Source organism: Notechis scutatus, chromosome 3 (assembly GCF_049901735.1).
Source record: "Notechis scutatus isolate UNSWTSFEM ecotype Mainland chromosome 3, rNotScu1.2, whole genome shotgun sequence".
In the NCBI taxonomy this organism is placed as follows: Eukaryota; Metazoa; Chordata; class Lepidosauria; order Squamata; family Elapidae; genus Notechis; species Notechis scutatus.
The window spans coordinates 2856861-2879492 of record NC_142011.1 but is presented as its reverse complement, the minus strand read 5'-3'; the positions used below and the strand labels follow the sequence as shown (position 1 = coordinate 2879492).

The 22632-nt window shown below is 44.3% G+C and overlaps 1 protein-coding gene across 1 annotated transcript in view; it reads left to right on the top strand.

Moving 5' to 3' along the window:
• The window catches only part of HCK (HCK proto-oncogene, Src family tyrosine kinase), a 60938-nt gene that overhangs the window by 32089 nt on the left and 6217 nt on the right, over nt 1-22632 (top strand). The window contains exons 3-12 of the mRNA XM_087959025.1: nt 1441-1576; nt 3109-3142; nt 3891-3993; nt 7621-7719; nt 10043-10146; nt 12699-12851; nt 14576-14728; nt 16341-16523; nt 18209-18285; nt 21393-21546. Of these exons, the coding sequence (XP_087815151.1) occupies nt 1441-1576; nt 3109-3142; nt 3891-3993; nt 7621-7719; nt 10043-10146; nt 12699-12851; nt 14576-14728; nt 16341-16523; nt 18209-18285; nt 21393-21546 (1196 nt within the window). The remainder of the gene's footprint in view (nt 1-1440; nt 1577-3108; nt 3143-3890; nt 3994-7620; nt 7720-10042; nt 10147-12698; nt 12852-14575; nt 14729-16340; nt 16524-18208; nt 18286-21392; nt 21547-22632) is intronic.

Below are 22632 nucleotides of genomic sequence, written 5' to 3'. Positions count from 1 at the left end.
ACAACCGGTTCTAGTGAATGAATAGGTGCGAACTGGTAGAATCTCACCCCTGCGTGTTGGCGAACCTATGCCACTTCTGCTGCCACACGAGAATTTGCCTGGAAGAGTTTACTGTGCATGTGAGCGCTGATGCCACCCAACAGCAGATTGTTGGGTATCTGGTGCCCATGTGCAGGGGGAGCAGGGGTGCGTGGAAGACATGCGCTCATGTGCAGAGACGCATGGCATGTGGGGATCGCGCATGCATGCGCAGATGGATGGCGCGCAGCGGGGGAATCCCACTTGCATGCGTAGATGCATGGCGCACAGCAGGGGGATCATGCGCGCATGCGCAGGGGGTGTGGAGGGGCCCAGCACGCATTGCCCTCTGGGTGCTGGCATGCGAACGTGAGCGCAATTATCAGCATGCGAGCCGAAAAAGTTTAGCCACCACTGAGTTATAACATCAATATAATTTTGTAAGAGTTGGGATTTGCTTTTAAGGATAGTTTGAAACTGAAATAAAAAAAAACTAAAGATAATGTAATAATAATATCAGGTGATATATAATAGATAACAGATAATCAGAGTTGGAAGGGACCTTGTAGGTCATCTAGTCCAACCCCCCGCCCAAGCAGGAGACCCTACACCCTTTCTGACAAATGGCAGTCCAATCTCTTCTTGAAAGTCTCAAGTGATGAAGCTTCCACAACTTCCGAGGCAACTTCTGTTCCATGGATTGATTGTTCTCACTGTCAGAAAATTCCTCCTTATTTCCAGGTTAAATTTGTTCTTGTTCAGTTTCCATCCATTGTTCCTTGTCTGGCCTTCAAGGGTGCCTTGGAAGATAGCTTGACCCCCTTTCTCCTCTCTGGGGCAGCCCCTCAAATATTGGAAGACCGCTATCATGTCTCCCCTGGTCCTTCTCTTCTTCCCTAGACTAGCCAGGCCCAGTTCCTGCAATCGTTCATTGTATGTTTTAGTCTCCAGTCCCCTGATCATCCTGGTTGCTCTTCTCTGTACTTTTTCTAGAGTCTCAACATCTTTTTTATAATGGATGCAGTAGTCTAGGTGTGGTCTTACTAAGGCTTTATAGTGTGATATATATATATACCTGACTTGATCTCACGATATAATGTTGATTAGAATATAATATTAAACTCAAGAAGAAATGCATACAAATATTGTGCACATGATATATGTACTCAGTCTACATACTGTATAACTGAAAGAAGGTTTTATTTGTGTTTTTTTGTTATAACATAAAATTAAATTAAAAAGAAAAAGAAAAGAAAGGCAATTTGGAGAAAATATCTGAAACAAGAATTAACCCCAGGAAAGAGGCAGCAAGCTGAGTGAAATCTCAATTTAACTGTTTTCTCACGCACACAAATGGCGCTTTGTCCATCTCACTTGTTTTGCACGTCGAAGGGGAATAAAATGGGAGCGTTTCTCTTTTAGACTTTCCCTCTCTCTTCCCAGAATGGGTTGCACAGAGTCCAAGTTCAACATCCTCCCAGGAAAGGGAAAGCAGAGAGAGAACTCGAACTCGACTCTGGATGTCCGTTATACCACCGAACCCACCATCAAGCAAATGGTAAGTCTGGTGTGCTTGTGTACATCTGTGTATGCATGTCATGCCCCTGTTGGTGTCTGGCTCAGAGGAAGAGGAGGAACAGCCGAAAGGGAGTGGGAGTGTGGCTCCAGAGGTGGTGGAGGAAACTGGGGAAGGGCACAGGCCAGCTGGGCAGTCAGAGGAAGACCCAGGCCCATCCCCTCTTCATCCTAGGGCACGCAGGGAGGAGCAGATAAGGGAGAAACATGAATGGCATGGTCTACGGGGGAGGAAGGGGCCCTGATCCCCTTCATGGGCTGCAGCTGTGAGGACTGTTTAAAAGGACAAACTGTGCATGGCCCAGTGCTGGAAGCAAAGCGTGAATATTCTAGTCTGTCAGTTCTTATCTAAGTTCTGACATCCTTCCCAGTGTGTGTATTTCAATATCTGTAGGCGTCTTCAAGCCCTTATCCTGCCTTGACTCACTATGCTTCAGTGTGGTTTGTGTTGTTGTTTTTTCTATTTATAATTTATATGTATTTTGAGTTTGAATGGCATTTCTTTCTTTTCGCAACTGTTTGTGGGGGAGTTTTTTCTCTCCAATCAATGATAATTGGAGCTTTGAAGCCACGTTGAAGGAATTAAAGGGACTTCACCTGTTTTTGTGACTCTGTTGCTTGTGCATCCCACCCTGGGTCATACACAGTGCATCTCGCTCCAGTACAGGAAGTCCGCAACAGCTGAACAATTGCAGGAATTGACTTAACAACTGCGGCGAGAAAAAATAATAATCACAAAATGATTGTCCCCGCAAAAAGTGCTTTTGTTTCAAGACTTCCTTGTTTTTTCTTTGAAGACGTTTTGCTTCTCATCCAAGAAGCTTCCTCGGCTCTGAAACATGGCCCAAACTCTTTTAAAAACTTGCCTTGCTGAGCACCAAAAAATTTGGGCTCAAATTGTAGTCGTGAGTCAAGGACTATCCGTACTAGTTGCTTCTTTGACAGCACATCGTACGAATCAGCCAATCCCAGAATCAAAAGGGGGATTTTTTTTTTCCTGTCCTTGAGCACAAAAGTCCAGAAATGGTTTCCAGGTGGAAAGAAAACTGGTGTCTGGTCCATCATTGGGTCCTGCCATTCTGTTGGAAGTGGGGGTGGGTGGGATAAAGAAGTGGGGGAAGGAAGCTGGCTGGCATTTTTAGCTTGCTTTTTGCTTTTGCAAAAGAATGTCTGTTTGCTTTGTGCAGGACTTTTTTCAGATTCCACCTTTTTCTCCTGCAATCACTTCCCTCTTGATCAAAGTTCTTTAGATTCAGACTAAGAGTTTTGCTTTCCTAAGGGACTGGCTGAGGCAGTTCCTTTTTTTTAATCAATATTTTTATTTTTTTTTATTCTTAATTAATAGGCCTCAGGCAATTCCTTTCAGATGGATATATTCTTTTTCTTCCCCCTAGTGATCATCTCTGTGGTTCTAAGACAACTCCCATCTTATTCTTTGTCTTTTAAAAGGGCCAAGTTTTTGAGAAAGTGTCACTGTCGTAAGGAATAATAATTAAATCTTTGTTTGCATTTCAGGGCATCAAAGGATCTAAGCTCCAGGAGACGGATGGTATGTATCTCTCATTAGAGTGGAGAGTAGATTCCTGGGCTGTAAATATGGACCAAAGAGTGAAAATTGGAGGCCAGGAGGAATAGTTGAAGTTCTATCTGGAGGCACATAATCATGGATGCTTCAATTGCACCACGGTTACCATCTATGGCATTTTTTAGCATTATCCTGTAGGCAACTCGGCTGGGTTCCAATCCTAGATTGTCCTGGAGAACATTGTCTTCTGAGAAGTTCATTGGTTGTTGCAGAGGTCCCCTTCTCTAAAGATGGTGGCCAGGATGATGTAATTGAATTCCTGTAGGTATCTAGGCTGGGTTTCAATCCTAGATTGTCCTGGAGACCATTGTCTTCTGAGTAGCACATCGGTCTATCATTGTCACAGAGGTCCCTTCTGTAAAGTTGGTGGCCAGGATGATGTAATTGAATTCCTGTAGGTATCTAGGCTGGGTTCCAGTCCTACATGTTCCTGAAGAACATTGTCTTCGTAGATGTCCATTGGTCTATCAGTGGCCCAGAAGTCCCTTTCTGTAAAGATGGTGGCCAGGATAATGTAATTGAATTCCTGAAGGTTTACCTGGGTAGTCTACATGTGTGTGTAGAAATTGTGTGTGTAGTGTCCTTGTCTCTCGTGCCCAGAAGCCTTTTCTGTATGTTTCCCGGATAATGTCCCTGAAGCTTCCTGGAAGGATATAAGTGTGTGTTGGCCTGTGTTTCTGTCTCCTCCTAAACTTTTTTGTCCATTCCCCAGATTGGAGGACCTCGTGTTGGCCTTTCCATAAAGGGAAGCCATCTCAGGGAGAGTTTCCAGAGAGATGTCAAGATTTGAGAGTTGGCCTCTGGGGGATGGAACAGTTTGTTGAGAAATGGTGCTATAAAATTACATAATAATAAAATTACAAAATCAGTAGCATACAAAGAAAATGCCTATAAAATGTTTTATAGATGGCACCTTCCTCCTTCGAGATTAGTGAAGATGTACCCCAATATGAGTCCGAATTGCTAGAAATGCAAAAAAAAAAAAAAGGGAACTTTTTTCCATATGTGGTGGTCCTGTACAGAAGCTCAAAAATATTGGCAGAAAATTAGAAATTGGCTGGAAGAAATGACAAGAGAACAGATCGAATTCAAACCAGAGTCCTTTCTGTTAGGGATCTTTGATAAACAAATATCAAAAAAAGTGAAATATATAATAATACACATTTTGACAGTGGCCAGATTGGCTTTTGCACAATGTTGGAAGTAGCCTCATGTTCCATCAGAGGAGATGATCATTCAGAAAATTTCAAGTTGTGCAGAAATGGACAAATTAACTTTGGCATTAAAAAATAAAGACACTTCAATATACTACAACAGCTGGAACTGCTGGTACAAATGGATAGACCAAAGATAGACTTCACACTAAAAGGCAAAAGAGGATAGGATAAATCCATAGTAGTGATAGACAGATATATGTAAGGATTAGGTGTGTGTATATGGCATAAAATAAGGATAAAAAAGAGGTCTTACAAACTGTTGAAGATGAGAATGTTTTTAATCGTTTTCTATTTTTTTCTTTCTATTTTCTTCTCCCTTTCTTCTTTTTCTCTCTTTCATGTATGTATGTGTTGTTGGTTTGTTTTAACTGTAAAATCAATAAAATTCATTTTTTAAAAGAAAAGGAATGGGTATTCCCTCCCTTCTTTTCTCTCCTCCCTCCATTCTTTACTCTCCTTCCTTCCCCTTCCCTGTTCTCCTTCCTTCTCCCTTCCTTCCTTCCTTCCTTCTTTTATTTATTTTTATTTATTTAAATTTGATTTGATTTGTCAATCACTTACAAGATAATAGGTGTAAGTAAAACATGAGTAAGAATACAGGAAATAGGTACGAATAATTGGGGAACAATAGAACAGGGACGGTAGGCATGATTATGCACTTATGCACGCCCCTTACAGACCTCTTAGGAATGGGGTGAGGTCAATAGTGGTTAGCTTGAGGTTAAAGGAGTGCGGGTTAGAGGATGTAACAACAGAGCCAGGTAGTGCATTCCAGGCATTGACCACTCTGTGGCTGAAGTCATACTTTCTGCAATCAAGTTTGGTGCAGTTTACCTTGAGTTTGTATCTATTGTGTGCTCTTGTGTTGTTGCAGTTGAAGCTGAAGTAGTCATTGACTGGTAGGACATTGCAGCAGATAATATTGTGTACATAGGTGGCCTAGTAGGGGCCCTTGGTGCTCTCGGCCCTTGGTGGTTTTCTGGCAGATGTTTCATGACCCAAACTCAGTTATCATCAACAGGGGTTTGTGAGGAGGAAGAGGAGGAGGACTGTGGGGTCCTTGTCCCCTCTGTGCTTGGTTGTTGCCTTGCAGATGTTTCATTATCCAACTAGGTAACGTCATCAGTGTTAGAAGGGAGTAGGGGTATAAGTAGAGGAGGAAGAGGAGGAGGAAGGTGTTATCTGGAGGAACTTTACACGCCCAGTGCTGCCATTTTTATCCTTGTTTTAAAGGATTAAAATAGGCTTTTAAGTCATTCTGGAGGCATATTTTAGGAATTTCTCTACGTTCTGCATCCTTCGTTGGTAAGGCTACCTCCGGCTTTCCTGACAAAATGAGCATTTCCAGATTCCCTTGCGGGGGGGAAATGTTTCTAATTCAAGTTTAAATCTGCAGCCTAGATCTCTTCCATGTCCTACTTGAAGCTTTAGTGAGGAAGTGTGGCCATTGGACTCTCAGAGAACGGCCTGTGACAGGTCGTCCTTGACTTACAGCCATAATGGGGACTATTCATTTACCGTCCTAAGTCACGACTGTTGTAAAACAGGTCGGTCATGTGACTGATCCGATTTTATCATCTTTTTGCTGGTGGTCATGAAGTGAGGTCATGCTTGTGAAGTCACTGCCACAGTCATTAAGCAAAGGCCACAGTCTTTAAGTGAATCAGTGGTTTGTTATGGGCAACGTTTTGCAGCCAACTGGGTGTAAATGTTGGGTTTGGGCAAAAACTGGGGTTAAACTCAGTCATGGGATCACAATTGAGGCTGTTTGCCCTTGTTTGCCTTTGACATATGCTGGGTGGGACACACCCCCTCCCTCTGAGTCTGTAGTTTGGTGTCCTTTTTTTTCTGCTGGTTATTATTTGCGACTTTTAATTATGTAGACCTTCCTGAACCCATGTTGAGTGGTGGCCTTACTGGATGGATGGATGGATGGATAGTTGGATGAAAGGATGGTTGGATGGAGGGATGGGAGGTTGGATGGATGGATAGATATTTGGATGAAAGGGTGGTTGGATGGATGGATGGATGTGGGATGGATGGATGGATGGATGGATAGAGGATGGATGGATGGATGGATGGGAAGGTGGATGGATGGATGGATGGGAGGGTAGGTGGGTGGAGGTATGGATATTTTCATGAAAGGATGGTTGGATGAATGGATAGATGGATGGATGGATGGATGGGGAAAGTGGTTGGATGGATGGATATTTGGATGAAAGGGTGGTTGGATGGATGGATGGGAGGATGGGTGGAAGCATGAATGGATGGATGGATATTTGGATGAAAGGGTGATTAGATGGATGGGTGGGTGGGTGGATGAATGGTGGATGGATGAAAGATGGGAGATAGATGGAGGATGATGGATGGATGAACAGATGGATGGACGGACAGATTGATGGATGGGTGGTTGAATTGATCCTACCATTGGAATCATTGGAGGTTTTTAAGAAGAGATTGGACAGCCACTTGTCTGAAATGGTATAGGGTCTCCTGCTTGAGCAGGGGGCTGGACTAGAAGACCTCCAAGGTCCCTTCCAATGCTCTTATTCTGTATTCTGATCAATGAATAGATAAATTGATAGCTCTTTGTATGTATGTATATATGGGTCAATGGATTAATGAATAGATGGATGGATGGATGTTGGATGGATGGATGGATGGATGGTTGGATGGATGGATGGATAGACGGATGGATAGATGGATGGAAGGAAGGACGATTAGATGGATGAATAGATGGATGGATGTTGGATGGATAGATGGAAGGAAGGAAGATTGGATGGATGAATAGATGGATGAATAAATCTATGTATGTTTGGATGGATGGATGGAAGGAAGGAAGGAACGAAGTTTGAATTGATGGAAGAATGAATCTATGTATGTTTGGTTGGTTGGATGGATAGATGGATGGATGGATGGATGGATGGATGGAAGGAAGGAAGGAAGGAAAGTTGAATTGATGGATGAATGAATCTATGTATGCTTGGATGGATGGTTGGATGGGTAGATGGATGGACTTTACTCCTGTTGATTCGGTGGTTTCATCCATGGAGTTCCTTTGCAACAATGCAGCCTTGATTTGGCCATGCCTTCTTCTGGTGTGGGGTTTTTTTTTTGGGGGGGGACACTTTCTAGACCTTCCCCCACTTCCCAAGGGTGCTTATTGTTGGCTACTTTTTAGGGAAGTTGTGAAATGTATCTAATTCTGCCCTCCTTCCTCTCCAGGTCGGGCGAGTGGTGGCGAGCCAAGGCCCTTTCGACCAACAAAGTGGGCTTCATCCCCAGCAATTATGTGGCCAGGATCAACTCCCTGGAGACGGAAGAGTAAGTTCTCAACTCTTGGCCTATCCAAGGGAGGGATATTCTTGGTAGAACACGTGATCTTAGATCCCCCCCTGATTTCAGCTCAGGACTGTAGAGGTCCACGGTGTTAAATATTCATCTGCTTTGGTCCTTTTAGCTCAGGAGAAGAAGACACCCAAATTATATAGCTAAAAGTCTGTAGAGAATCTCCATCCTCCAGGTCATGATTGTCCCAAAGGTGCTTTTTTTTCAAGAGACAATGGGACTTTCTGGTTTTTTTTTTTCTTTTGAAGACGTTTCTCTTCTCATCCAAAAAGCTTCCTCAGCTCTGAGTGGATGGGTGGGGGGAAGGGAAGGATTTATATTCCTTACAAGACAGCTGGTCATTTGCATCATTTTAGAGCGTCGTTGAGGCCACTTGGAGGTTTGAACACCCTTCGAATGGTGTGGGAGTAGGAACGGATTTCCAGAGGGGGGAAAAGAAATTGCAGCCTACAGGAACCATCTGCACTATTCAGGTGACCCTGAGGACGCAGGTGAACCTCCAAGTGGCCTCAACAACCCTCTAAAAGGATGCAAATGACCAGCTGTCTGCAGGGAGTAGAAATCCTTCCATTCCCCACCATCCAGTCAGAGCTGAAGAAGCTTCTGGGATGAGGAGCGAAACCTCTTCAAAAGAAAAAAAACAGAAAGTCCAGTTGCCTCTTGGAAAAAAAGCACCTTTGGGTCATATCTTCTCTTGATTTCTAAGGTCAGAGTGCCAGTTTTTCCCCCCTGACTGTCTTCTTTTAATTGTAAAAATGCAACCCTACCATAAGCAGCTTCTCAGCCTCCAGTCTCCATCGCTCGTTTATTACAATACAGGTAGTTCTCGATTTACGACCATTCATTTTTGTCACCGTTCAAAGTTATAACGGCAAAGTGGGAAAAAAACGACTTATGACCATTTTTCACACTTATATCAGTTGCAGCATCCTCGTGGTTCGTCACGTGATCCAAATTCAAATGCTTGGCAACTGACTCACATTTATGACGGTTGCAATGTCAGCGGGGGTGTCGTGTGATCCCCTTTTTGTGCGACCTTTTGGCAAGATGAGTCCATGTGGGAAGCCAGATTCACTTAACAACCATGTTACTCACTTAAATGACCGCAGTGATTCAGTTAACAAATGAAAGGTCGAAAAAGGAGACACAATTCACTCAATGACTGTCTCGCTTAGCAACAGAAAGGTTGGGCTCGATTGTGGTCGTACGTTGACAACGATATGTAGAGTGTCAGGATTCCGGCAGTGACCCCCATTTAAATCATGAGTCTCGAGCCAAACTTCCAAAACTTCAAAAGGATTTTTTGGGAATTAAACTGCCCGGCACTGCCTGGGTGTAGCCGACTCTGAGACACATAATTCATTGTCACCCTTGATCCTGGTTTTCCCCCACCCTTCTGGGTGTATCATAATTCCTATTCTCCAATGGGATACCTCCGTAGCCCAGAGTCATCCATCATGCTCTGCAGTTAGAATTTTGCACGGCAGAAACTTCAGTCACCTAGTTACTATCTTTGAAAACATTTATGGAATGCACTTTCGGTTTTGCAAGCTGCCGCACTGCTCTCCCCTCCCTTTCTCTTGGCAACTCTAAAAAGACCAAAGAAATATTTTATGAGTTGACACAGTGCAGTGGTGCCTAACCTTTTCGTGCTCCTGTGCCAAAAATTGTGTGCATGCTTGCACGCTCGCGCTCGCATGCCAGCACCCAGAAGGCAATGCGTGCCCCCACTTGCCCCCTATGCATGCGCACGCAATCCCCACCTACCCACCTACCCCTGCCGCCCCCTTACCTGCACTGCACCTCACAGCTGATTTTCGGCTGGTTTGAGGCCTTTTTCGGCCTTCCAGAGGCTTGAAGGCGGCTTCTGCAGCCTTTGCAGGCCGAAAACTAGGCCCGTTTTGTCACTTCTGGTATTTTCGGAAAAACAGGAAGTGACGAAATGGGCCTAGTTTTCGGCCTGCAAAACCTGCAGAAGCCTGCAGAAGCCTTCCTCAAGCCTCTGGGAGGCCGAAAAAGGCCGAAAAAGGCCTCAAACCAGCTGAAAACCAGCTGTGAGGCGCACGCATGCGCAGTGAGGTAAGTTTGCCTGCAGCTCACATGCTGGCACAAATGGCTCTGTGTGCCACCTGTGGCACGCAAGCCATAGGTTTGTCATCATGGACATAAGAGCATGCTTTTAAAAGTTTTTCCAACGATTTATTTGTTTCCTGCCAGGAGGAAAACTTGGGGAGGCAGAGTTTGAGAAAGAATTTTATGCAAGATTTGGTGCTAATCGTTCCTTCCTTGTTAACCTTAGGTGGTTCCTGACAGGCATGAGCCGGAAGGATGCCGAGCGTCACTTATTGGCTCCAGGAAATTTTATTGGCTCGTTCATGATCCGAGACAGTGAAACAAGCAAAGGTAGATGATTAAAGCAGTGGTGGGATTCAATTTTTTTTACTACTGGTTCTGTGTGGCTTGCTAGGCGTGGCAGGGGAAGGATATTGCAAAATCCCCATTCCCTCCCCACCCCACTGACCTGCTTTCCAGTTCTGTTCTCCTACGCAGGGCAAATTATTATTATTATTATTATTATTATTATTATTATTATTATAGTAGTAGTAGTAGTAGTAGTAGTAGTAGTAGTAGTAGTTGTAGTTGTAGTAGTAGTACAATATACATATCTTTCTTCCATTTGGCGATGTGCCCTCTGGTTACAAATATCTTGTGCAATACAGTTAATGTTTACAGTCATATTCATTACATAGTATTATTCTCTAGTCTTATCTTATTATTCTTATTAATATCACTATCTCTATCTTTCTTCTTAGCTTATTTATTTCTATTAAAAAATATACACTGCTCAAAAACATAAAGGGAACACAAAAATAAGACATCCTAGATCTGAATGAATGAAATATTCTTATTAAATACTTTGTAATGTTCATTACATAGTTGAACATGCTGACAACAAAATCACACAAAAATTATCAGTGGAAATCAAATTTAGCAACCCATGGAGGTCTGGATTTGGAGTTACACTCAAAATTAAAGTGGAAAAAAACACTACAGGCTGATCCAACTTTGATGTAATGTCCTTAAAACAAGTCAGAATGAGGCTCAGTAGTGTGTGTGGCCTCCCTGCACCTGTATGACCTCCCTACCACACCTCGGCATGCTCCTGATGAGGTGGCGGATGGTCTCCTGAGAGATCTCCTCCCACACCTGGACTAAAGCATCCCCCAACTCCTGGACAGTCTGTGGTGCAACGTGGTGTTGGTGGATGGAGCGAGTGTACATGATTGGATTCAGGTCTGGGAGCGGGCGGGCCAGTCCACAGCATCAATGCCTTCATCTTGCAGGAACTGCTGACACACTCCAGCCACATGAGGTCTAGCATTGTCTTGCATTAGGAGGAACCCAGAGCCAAGCACACCAGCATATGGTCTCACAAGGGGTCTGAGGATCTCATCTCGGTACCTCATGGCAGTCAGGCTACCTCTGGAGAGCACATGGAGGGCTGTGCGGCCCCCTAAAGAAATGCCACCCCACACCATTACTGACCCACTGCCAAACCGGTCATGCTGGAGGATGTTGCAGGCAGCAGAACGTTCTCCACGGCGTCTCCAGACCCTGTCACGTCTGTCACATGTGCTCAGCGTGAACCTGCTTTCATCTGTGAAGAGCACAGGGCGCCAGTGGCAAATTTGCCAGTCTTGGTGTTCTCTGGCAAATGCCAAACGTCTTGCATGGTGTTGGGCCGTAAGCACAACCCTGACCTGTGGACGTCGGGCACTCATACCACCCTCATGCAGTCTGTTTCTGACCGTTTGAACAATGACTGACGATTGTTTTCCTCACTTAATGACCATTGGGGCATCTCCACATGATCAAAATTTGGACCGTTAGCAACTGGCTCATGTTTTATGATGATCGCAGGGGGTCCTGTTTAAAAACATGTCTGATCCTGTTTTAAGACCTTCTGACAAGCCAAATCAACGAGGAAGTCAGATTCACTGAATAACCAGGTTACTCCCTGAACACCTGCAGCAGTGGCTCACTTAACAACTGTGGCAAGGAAGGTCGTAAAACGGGGCAAAACTCACTCAACAACTTGTCTTGTTTAGCAACCAACATTTTGGGCTCAGTTGTGGTCGTAGGAATAGAATGAGCTGGAAGGGACCTTGGAGGTCTTCTAGTCCAGCCCCCAGCTCAAGCAGGAGAACCTATGCCCGTGATGGCGAACCTATGGCATGCGTGTCACAGGTGGCACACAGAGCCATTTGTGTGGGCACGCGAGCCCTAGCCAAACGTACCTGCACTGCTCATAAGTGCGCCTCCCAGATGATTTTCGGCCTGTTTGATGCCATTTTCGGCCTCTCAGAGGCTCGAGGGAAGCCTCTGCAGCCTCAGGAGGCCGAAAGACAGGCCTTCTGGAAATACCGGAAGTGGCAAAACGGGCCCGTTTTTCGGCCTGCTGAGGCTGCAGAGGCTTCCCTCGAGCTCCGGGAGAGCGAAAATGGCCTCCCGGGCTCCAGAGGCCCTCCAGAGGCTGAAAGTGGGCACTTCCGGTATTTCCGGAAGGCCTGTTTTTCGGCCTCCCAAGGCTTCAGAGGTTTCCCTTGAGACTCCGGGAGGGTGAAAACGGCCTCAAACGGCCCAAAAATTAGCTGGGAGGCACACACATGCACAGTGCAGGTAAGGGGCTGGGGGTGTTGCATGCGCAGGGGGGCTGGGGCGCATTGCATTGTGGGTGCTGGCACGCGCACTTTCAGCACACCACAACGGAAAGTTTTGCCATCACTGACCTGTGCCATTTCAAAGTCGCAGGCTGTGCTTAATGAATCAGGGTGCATAAATGTTGGAAGGAGTGACACTTTGCTTCTGTCCACAGGGTAAACTTCCCTTTTGAGAGGTAGATAAAAATAATTGACCTCACTTCTCGTTTCTCTTTCTCTCTGTCCTGGTTCCAGGGAGTTACTCCCTCTCCGTCCGAGACTTTGATTCCCAAAACAAAATGGACGTGGTGAAACACTACAAGATTCGAACCCTGGACGACGGGGGCTTCTACATCTCTACCCGGACCAACTTCAGCACTCTGCAGGAACTGGTCAGCCATTACAAAGGTGAGCCTGCAAATCTGGCAGCCATTGAGACATTTTCTACATGAGGGGCGGAGGGAACATGGGTATGTCAATCCGTTTGTCAACTCGTAAAGCATTCCTGGCCTGCTTTTGAGTTGCCATAGGCAGGAGCAGGGAGAACTGATGGAGCAGCTTGGTTGCTATGACCAGAAGCACACCAGGTTACCAGAGCCAGCCGGAGAGGTGTGTTTTCTACCACCTGCAAAAGTGCTTTGTTGGAGAATGTGATTTATGACACACCCTGGGAGGAAACGGGAAACAGGGTCGTGGGTGGGCAGTAAATTGTGTAGGACAGAGCCGACTGCACTTGAGAAAAATGCCGACATGTTGCTCCTAATAAATAATTGGATTTTTTTTTGAAACTTGGCTCGAGGCTCATGAATTAATTAGAGCATCCATTGGAACCCTGACACTGTTGGCTCCAGAGTTAAAAAAATCAACCCTTTTTGACAGAGGAGGAACTGGGGTCGGAAGAGAGCAAGGGTGTGTGGGAATGGCCTTGGGAGACAGGAGGAAGAGCTGCAGACCAGGCAGCGATTGGATAAGACAGGGGTGTTCAGAATGGGCCACTTTAAGACTGGCAGACTTCAATTCCCAGAATTCCCCAGCCACAATGCGAATAAACTTTAAGGTGGGTAGACTTCAACTCCCAGAATTCCCTAGCCAGCGCATCTTAAAGTCCTTCCTCCCCCCATCTTAAAGTTTATTAGCATGCTGGCTGAGGAATTCTGGGAATTGTTCTACAAGTCTTAAAATGGCCAAGTTTGGAGACCCCTGAGATAAGAGGCTGCTGAGCTCACGGCAGGAAAGGGTCATGGCCAACATCTGAGAAATGCGCCTCCCTCGTTTCTTGGGGTGTAAAAGTGACAAAACAAATCTCGTTCTCTCTTGTTTTTTTTCTCTCTCTCTCCCTCGCTCTCTTTTCTCTTTTTTTCTCTCCCACTTTCTCTCCTGTGTGTCTCTCTCGTTCTTTCTCTGTTCCTCTCTTTCTCTCTCTCTTTTCCTCTCTCTCTGTTCCTCTCTCTTTCTCTCCGTGTCACTTTCTCTCTGTTTTTCTCTTTTCTCTTTTTCTCCCTCCTCTCTCTCTCTCTCCCTCTCTCCCTTGCTCTCTTTCCTCTTTTTTTCCTCTCCCACTTTCTCTCCTGTGTGTCTCTCGTTCTTTCTCTTACTCTCTCTCTCTCTCTCTCTCTCTCTCTTTCTCTAGTTCCTCTCTCTTTCTCTCATTTTCTGTCTGCTTTTTATCTTTTTCTTTCTCCTCTCCCTCTCTCCCTCACTCCCTCGCTCTCTTTTCTCTTTTTCTCTCTCTCCCATTTTCTCCCTCTCTGTGCCTCTCGCTCTTCCTCTGTTCTTCTCTCTTTCTGTCTCACTTCCTGTGTTTTCCTCTTTACCCTTTCTCTCCCTTCTCTCTCTCTCTCTCTCTCTCTCTCTCCATCCCTTCCTCTCTCTTTCTCTCTTTCTCTCTCTCTTTCTCTCTCTCTCTCTCTCTCATTTCTAGGCATGCCCTTTGACTCGGCTATCTCCCAGTGAATGTCAACTCCCAGAATCCTCTCGCCAGCATGTTAATACATTTTCATGTGGGTGGATTTTAAGATTCACTGACTGGGGGATTCTGGGAGTTGAAGTCCACCCATCTTAAAGTTGCCAAGGTTGAGAAACACCAGTCTAGAAAAACGTCATCCCCGGTCCTGCAATCTCCTCTCTTCCAGGGAAAACCGATGGATTGTGTCAGAAGCTGAGTCACCCCTGTGTGTTGCCGAAGCCCGAAAAACCCTGGGAGAAGGATGCCTGGGAAATCCCCAGGAGCTCCCTAAAAATGGAGAAGAAGTTGGGGGCCGGACAGTTTGGAGAAGTCTGGCTGGGTAAGGTCATTGAAGGCCCACCTTCTCAGCTAGGCCATCTTGATTTTTGAATGTCTCCTTTTCGATTGCAAAGGCTACCCGCTTAAAACCCCCACCATCATTCCCAGGGGAGATCTTTCTCATTCCTTCAATCAATCAATCGATCAATCAATCAATCAATCAATCAATCAATTCAAGTTACATGGCTACCCATTTCAAATGGAAGACCAAGGACAGTCCTTGGTGTCTCTGAGCTTGGTGATTTTCTTGTAGATATTTCATGAAGAGGAGGAGGGAGGAGGAGGAGGAGGAGGAGGAGGAGGAGGAGGAGGAGGAAGAGAACTGTGGGGTTCTTGGTACTCTCTGAGCTTGGTTATTCACCCTCTCGTTCTGCTCTAGGGTCAGGTTAAGACCAGATTGCAAATCTGTCCTTCCAAACCAGAGGTGGGGAACTATGGCCCCTTTATGACTTGTGGACTTCCACTCCCAGAATTCCTGTGGCAGCATGGCTGGTTCAGGAATTCTGGGAGTTGTGGACTTCAACTCCCAGAATTACTGAGGCAGCCATGTCGGCCATGGCCCCTTTATGACTTGTGGACTTCCACTCCCAGAATCCCTGTGGCAGCATGGCTCGTTCAGGAATTCTGGGAGTTGTGAACTTCAACTCCCAGAATTATTGAGGCAGGCATGTCGGCCATGGCCCCTTTATGACTTGTGGACTTCCACTCCCAGAATTCCTGTGGCAGCATGGCAGCAGGGCTGGTTCAGGAATTCTGGGAGTTGTGGACTTCAACTCCCAGAATGAGCAGCCATGTCGTGGCTCCATCTCAGAATTCCTGAGGCAGCCATGTCGGCCATGGCCCCTTTATGACTTGTGGACTTCCACTCCCAGAATTCCTGTGGCAGCATGGCAGCAGGGCTGGTTCAGGAATTCTGGGAGTTGTGGACTTCAACTCCCAGAATGAGCAGCCATGTCGTGGCTCCATCTCAGAATTCCTGAGGCAGCCATGTCGGCCATGGCCCCTTTATGACTTGTGGACTTCCACTCCCAGAATTCCTGAGCCAGCATGGCAGCATGGCTGTTGTAACAACGAGGCAGTCGAGTTGTTTGATCATGAACAACTGAATCATGATGATCTTTATTGGAGTCTAATCTTGCATTTATACACATTTTTGGTTATCCTCCATCACTGGTTAACTTTGGTTACTGCTTAACTTTCGTTACTGTTTAGCACAGTAATCCATACAATTAATTATCTCTAGTTAAAGTCTAACATATGTTGACTTCCTCTCTCTAATCCTCCTTTAGATTAGTGACTTTGTTTGCCTGAGTTGTATTTGCTTGGAAACATTCTTTATCTGAGGTTTGCCATCCGAGATTGGAATATTCCTGTAATTACAACTCTACACATGGCTGGTTCAGGAATTCTGGGAGTTGTGGAGTTCAACTCCCAGAATTACTGAGGCAGCCATGTCGGCCATGGCCCCTTTATGACTTATGGACTTCCATAAGTGTTAAAGGGGCCATAGCCGGGCATGGCTGCCTCAGGAATTCTGGGAGATGAAGTCCAGAAGTCATGAAGGGCCCTCGTCCCCACCCGTGTTCTAAAGCATGGCTTTCCCTCTTCCACAGCCACCTATAACGCCCACACCAAAGTGGCTGTGAAGACCATGAAGCCAGGCAGCATGACGGTGAAGGCCTTCCTGGAAGAGGCCAACATCATGAAGACCCTGCAGCATGACAAGCTAGTCAGACTCCATGCGGTGGTGACCAAGGAAGAACCCATTTTCATCATCACCGAATTCATGGAGAAAGGTGAGAACCAGCATTCCTCATCGTGACCTAACTTTGAATGGTCACTATATGAATGGTTGTAACTTGAGGACTACTTGTAGAATAGAATTAGAATTAGAATTGAAAGGGAAGGGAAGGGAGTAGAATAGAATAGAATAGAATAGAATAGAATAGAATAGAATAGAATAGAATAGAATAGAATAGAATAGAATAGAATAGAATATAGAATAATAGATTTCCTGAAGATGGCATTTAATTTCATTGTAGTGCAATGACAATAAAGTAAACTAAAGAATATAGATTAAAATAGAATAGAATAGAATAGAATAGAATAGAATAGAATAGAATAGAATAGAATAGAATTCCTGAAGATGGCATTTAATTTCATTGTAGTGCAATGACAATAAAGTAAACTAAAGAATATAGATTAAAATAGAATAGAATAGCATAATAGAATAGAATAACAGAACAGAATATAGAATAGAATAGAATAGAATAGAATAGATTTCCTGAAGATGGCATTTAATTTCGTTGTACGAGGTGCAATGACAATAAAGTAAACTAAAATAAAGAATATAGAACAGAATACAATAGAACAGAATAGCATAATAGAATAGAATAACAGAATAGAATAGAATAACAGAACAGAATATAGAATAGAATAGATATTTTTTAATGGCCATGTGTGACTGGCCACACAAGGAATTTGTCTCCAGTGCAGAAGCTATCACTGTACATAAAAGATATAAGTGATAAATCATGATCATAGTCATCATGAACACGTTCATCATGAATCAACACTTAGTGATAGCCATAGATTACTCAATAAGCAATCAATATAAATATATAAATATAAATATAAATCATACGAAGATACTAAATAAAACAGTATAAAGTTATAGTCGTAAGAAGATAAGTTGATAGGTAATAGGAAAGATGAGAAGAAGAATAGTAATACAGCCTTAGTAAATAGTTCAACAGCATTGTGGGGATTAGTTTAGCAGCTTTCCTTGTGGAAAGCAGGGAAAAAGAGACAGACACGTCCACTATTTCCAAGTTGGACACTGTTAGGAATGTAAGTCACCTAACAGGTATTTGGGTTAGAAATATATAAACCAGGATAAACATTTTAAAACTGTATCTTTAAGAAAATGCAAAACTGTAATTAGGTGTGGTTTCTCAAACGGCCATAAGATGGAACCAGAAACCTGGTTTGTCTCAGTCTTTGTCCCAGAAGAGCGTGTGAGTGAGTTTCTGTTTCCTTCTGTTGGAGAGTATTGCCGTTCCTCCATTTTTCCTAATTGACTGATATTCCTGGATTTGAAGTAAGTCTGTTACTGAACTGTTTTTGACACTGGACTTTGTTACTGGATTACCCCCGGATTGAAAACTGACTGATTTACCTGTGAATGACTTTAGATTGCTTGTCGGGACTTTGCTTAACGTTTCTGGAAGTAAAAACCTACATTTACCGTACAGTGTATTTGTGTGTTGTATGTGTATTATTCAAGCGCTACTCTCAAATACGTCTCCCTGTACGCGCTCATTCTCCTAACGGGGAATTACCTCAACAGACACCCATTCCTGGGGAACTTTTTCTGACAGCCCCAGTAAGCAGACTCCTCGAAAAGAGAAATTTTTTGGGGGGGTGAGGGGGTCCCAGAAATGTTCTCCTTGCCTTAACAGGGTCTCCTCTGTCTCCCCAGGCAGTTTGCTGGATTTCCTAAAAAGTGAGGAAGGCAAGGAACAGCCCTTCCCCAAGCTGATCGACTTCTCTGCCCAGGTGAGTGTTCGGAATAACAGAATAATAGACTTCGACGGGCGCCTGAAAGTCATCTAGTCCACCCCCCTGCTGAAGCAGGAGACCCTGTGCCGTTCAACGCAGGCACCACCACCCGCAACACCGATCATCAAGGCTCACTGCAGTATTTATTTATTTAATCAGAGCATACCGAAGGAATTTCCATCCAGAAAATTATGGGCGGGGGGACTCCTGAAGTAAAAAAAAAAATCATATTGATATATTTCAGCCAAGGAGGAGGAAAATTATACAATCACACATACGCATAGGTAATAGAGGATGTAAGCGTAGATGACTGTGGATGATTAAGAATCTCTACAACGGATGGAAACTAATCAAAGAGAGAAGCAACCTAGAACAGGTCAGACCTCCAGCCCTGGCTTATCAATGGAGACCGAGTGGAGCAAGTGGCCATTTTAAGTTTTTGGGTGTTACCCTAAAAGAGGACCTGATCTGTGGGTGCTCATATTGCAGCCCTGGTCAAAAGGGCCCAGCAGAGATTATACTACCTGAGGCTTCTCAGAAAACAACAACTGAATGGAAAACTGCTGGTGACCTTCTACTGCTGCACCAGAGAGAGTATCTTAACTCACTGCACTTCTGTATGGTTTGCCAATTGCACAGTGACAGATAGGAAAGCACTCCAGAGGGTTAATGTCATTGCCCAGAGGATCAATTGGTTGCCCTCTCCCCTCTTTGGAAGAGCTTCATAGCTCCCGCTGCCTTAAGAAAGTTCGAAACATTCTCAAAGATCCATCTCATCCTGGGTATCTTTTTTTTTTTTTTTGAACTATTACCATCTGGCAGACGGTACAGGATAATAATAATAAAAACAAGGACAAATAGGCTGAAAAACAGCTTCTATCCCAGGGCAGTAACTCTATTAAATTCTACTATATGGTGCAATATTAATGCAATATCAAGGGTTTGCAATTCAATGTACAGATGTGTGTTTCTGTTTATTTTCATAGCCATAATGTACACTGAAGATGGTATTTAATTTTGTTGTACGAGGTGCAAGGACAATAAAGGAAACTAAACTAAATTAAACTAAGGGGAAACTTCCTGACAGTGAGGACAATTAACCAGTGGAACAGCTTGCCACCAGAAGTGGCGAATGCTCCATCACAGGAGGTTTTTAAGGAGAGATTGGACAAATGATTTGTGTAAAATGGTATAGGGTTTCCTGCCTAAGCAGGGGGTTGGACTAGAAAACCTCCAAGGTCCTTTCCAGCTCTATTCTGATTGATTGATTGATTGATTGATTGTGATATTCATAATTGGCAAACCTCAAGTCCCCTCCCGGCCCTACTACTACTACATTTTTTAAGAAAGATTTGCAGGTAGTTCTTTGACTTATGGCCACCATTGAGCCCAATATTTCTGTCGCTAAAGCGAGACAGTTGTTAAGTGAGTCTTGCCTGATTGTACGGCCTCCCTTGCCACAGTTGTGAAGTGATTCTCTGCAGTTGTTAAGTGAGTAACAGATGTTAAGTGAATCTTCCCCATTGGAATTTGCTTGCCGGAAGGTTGCAAAAATAATGCGTGACCCCGGGACAGTGTGACCATCATAACTTCTCAACTTTTTGCGACGTTTGTTAAGCAAATCAGTGCAGTTGTTAAGTGATGAACCCGGTCGTTCAGCGAATTTAGTTTCCCTGTTGACTTCGCTCATCGGAAGATCGCCAAAGGACTCTGGGTCACTGCAACCGTCATAACTATGAGTTAGTGGCCAAGCAGCTGAATTTTTTTTTTATTAATTACATTTATTAACGCTTAATGAACATCGTGTGGTCTGGGTATTTAGTTTATTAACAATGCACATTGGCAACTCATAAAATATTTCTCTGGTCTTTTTAGAGTGGCCAACAGAAAGGGAGGGCGGAGCAGTGCGGCAGCTTGCAAACCAAAAGTGCATTCCATAAATGTTTTCAAAGATAGTAACTAGGTGACTGAAGTTTCTGCCCCGCAGAATTCTAACCGGAGAACATGATCGATGACTCTGGGCTATGGAGGTGTCCCATTGGAGAATATGAATTATGATACACCCAGGGGGTGGGGGGAACCAGGGTCAAGGGTGACAATGAATGATGTGCCTCAGAGTTGGCTACACCCAGGCAGTGCCGGACATGTTAACTCCGAATAAATCCTTTTCAAGTTTTGGAAATCTGGCTCGAGACTCACGATTTAAATGGGGGGAACCGCCAGAATCCTGACACATCTTACATTTTTAATCTCCACCCCTTTCCCCCAACCATTGATAAAATAAATTCCATGTTTGATAATAACAGCTTTCCCTCAGAAGTTGTGGGAGCGCCATCAGTTGAGACTTTCAAGAAGAGATTGGACTGCCATTTGTCAGAAATGGTGTAGGGTCTCCCGCTTGGGCGGAGGGTTGGACTAGATGACCTACAAGGTCCCTTCCAACTCTGATTATCTGTATCTGTATATTCCGTATCTTCTTTCTGTTTAATTCTTAATATCAATCTGTCCATTTCTGTCCATTTTAGTATTTTTTAAAATTATTTCTTCATCTCGTGGTTTTTTCTTCATTTTTCCAAGATTGCGCAAATACAATTCTCGCTGCTTTCCAAACATGCAACATTAAATACATACTTTTCTTTTATCTAGTTTTACCTGGTATCATACCTAATAATAAAAATAATTCAGGCTTAAAATCTACATGCTTTCCTAGCTTCTTTTCCAGCCATTTTGTGTATTTTTTCCCAAAATCTTTTTGCTTTACCACACATCCACCATATATGACAGGATGTACCCGTTTTTTTCATTACATTTCCAACGTTGTGTAGACATGTTTTTTAAACATTTTAGCTAACCTGACTGGTTATCTATAAAACATTTTATATCGATTTTCTTTATACTGAATTTTGATCACATCACCAATGGGGAGAATGCAACAGCCACCTGTGGCTTTTTTTTTCAGTGTCGTTGCAACTTCAGTCACTAAATGAATCCTCCTAAGTCAAGGACTGCCTGCAAAGGACTATTGTAAAATCAGTCCTAACGAAGGTGGGTTTTGGGTTGTTGTTTTTTTTCCCCTTTAATGGAGCTGTCCCTCGTGGTTGCAGGTGTCCGAAGGCATGGCATTCATCGAGCAACGGAACTACATCCATCGGGACCTCAGAGCTGCTAACATTTTGGTGTCAGCCCTCCTGGTGTGCAAGATTGCGGACTTTGGCCTGGCCCGAGTGATAGACGACAATGAATACACTGCACGGGAAGGTACAAAGCCAACACAACCCTAGTGTGCCTATTTTTATGGAGAATGTGGATTAATTACACTTTAACACCAATTTATGCCTTAGTAAGGCCACACTGAGAGTACCATATCCAGTTTTGGTCACCACACTAGAAAAAAGATGTTGAGGCTCTAGAAAAAGTGCAGAGAAGAGCAACCAGGATGATTAGGGGATTGGAGACTAAAACATATGAAGAACGGTTGCAGGAACTGGGCCTGGCTAGTCTAGGGAAGAGAAGGACCAGGGGAGACAGGATAGAGGTCTTCCAATATTTGAGGGGCTGCCACAGAGAGAGGAAGGGGTCAATCTATTTTCCAAGGCACCCGAAGGCCAGTTAAGGAACAATGGATGGAATAATGGATGGTCAAGGAGAGATTCAACCTAGAAATAAGGAGAAACTTTCTGACAGTGAGAAACAATCAACCCATGGAACAGAAGTTGCCTTCAGAAATTGTGGGAACTTCATCACTAGAAGCTTTCAAGAAGAGACTGGACTGCCATCGGTCAGAAATGGTGTAGGGTCTCCCGTTTGGGCGGGGGGTTGGACTAGATAACCTATAAGGTCCCTTCCAACTCTGTTAATCTGAATCTATCTAAGATGATCAAAGCAGGTTTGGAGACTAAAACATATGTTGGATGGTTGCAGGAACTGGGTCTGGCTAGTCTAGTGAAGAGAAGGACTAGGGGAGACATGATAGCAATCTTCCAATATTTGAGGGGCTGCCCCAGAGAGGAGGAAGGGGGTCAAGCTACTTCCCAAAGCACCTGTAGGCCAGACAAGGAACAGTGGATGGAAACTGAACAAGGAGAGATTCAACCTGGAAATAAGGAGAAACTTTCTGACAGAACAATCAACCGATGGATCAGAAGTTGTGGGAGCTTCATCCCTGGAGGCTTTCAAGAAGAGACTGGACTGCCATCGGTCAGAAATGGTGTTGGGTCTCCTGCTTGGGTGGGGGAGAGTTGGACTAGATGACCTCCAAGCTCCCTTCCAACTCTGTTAATCTAATCTAATCAACCCTCCCCAATCAGAGAGGCGGGAGATGGTCTTGGGGTCTTTGGAGGGTGG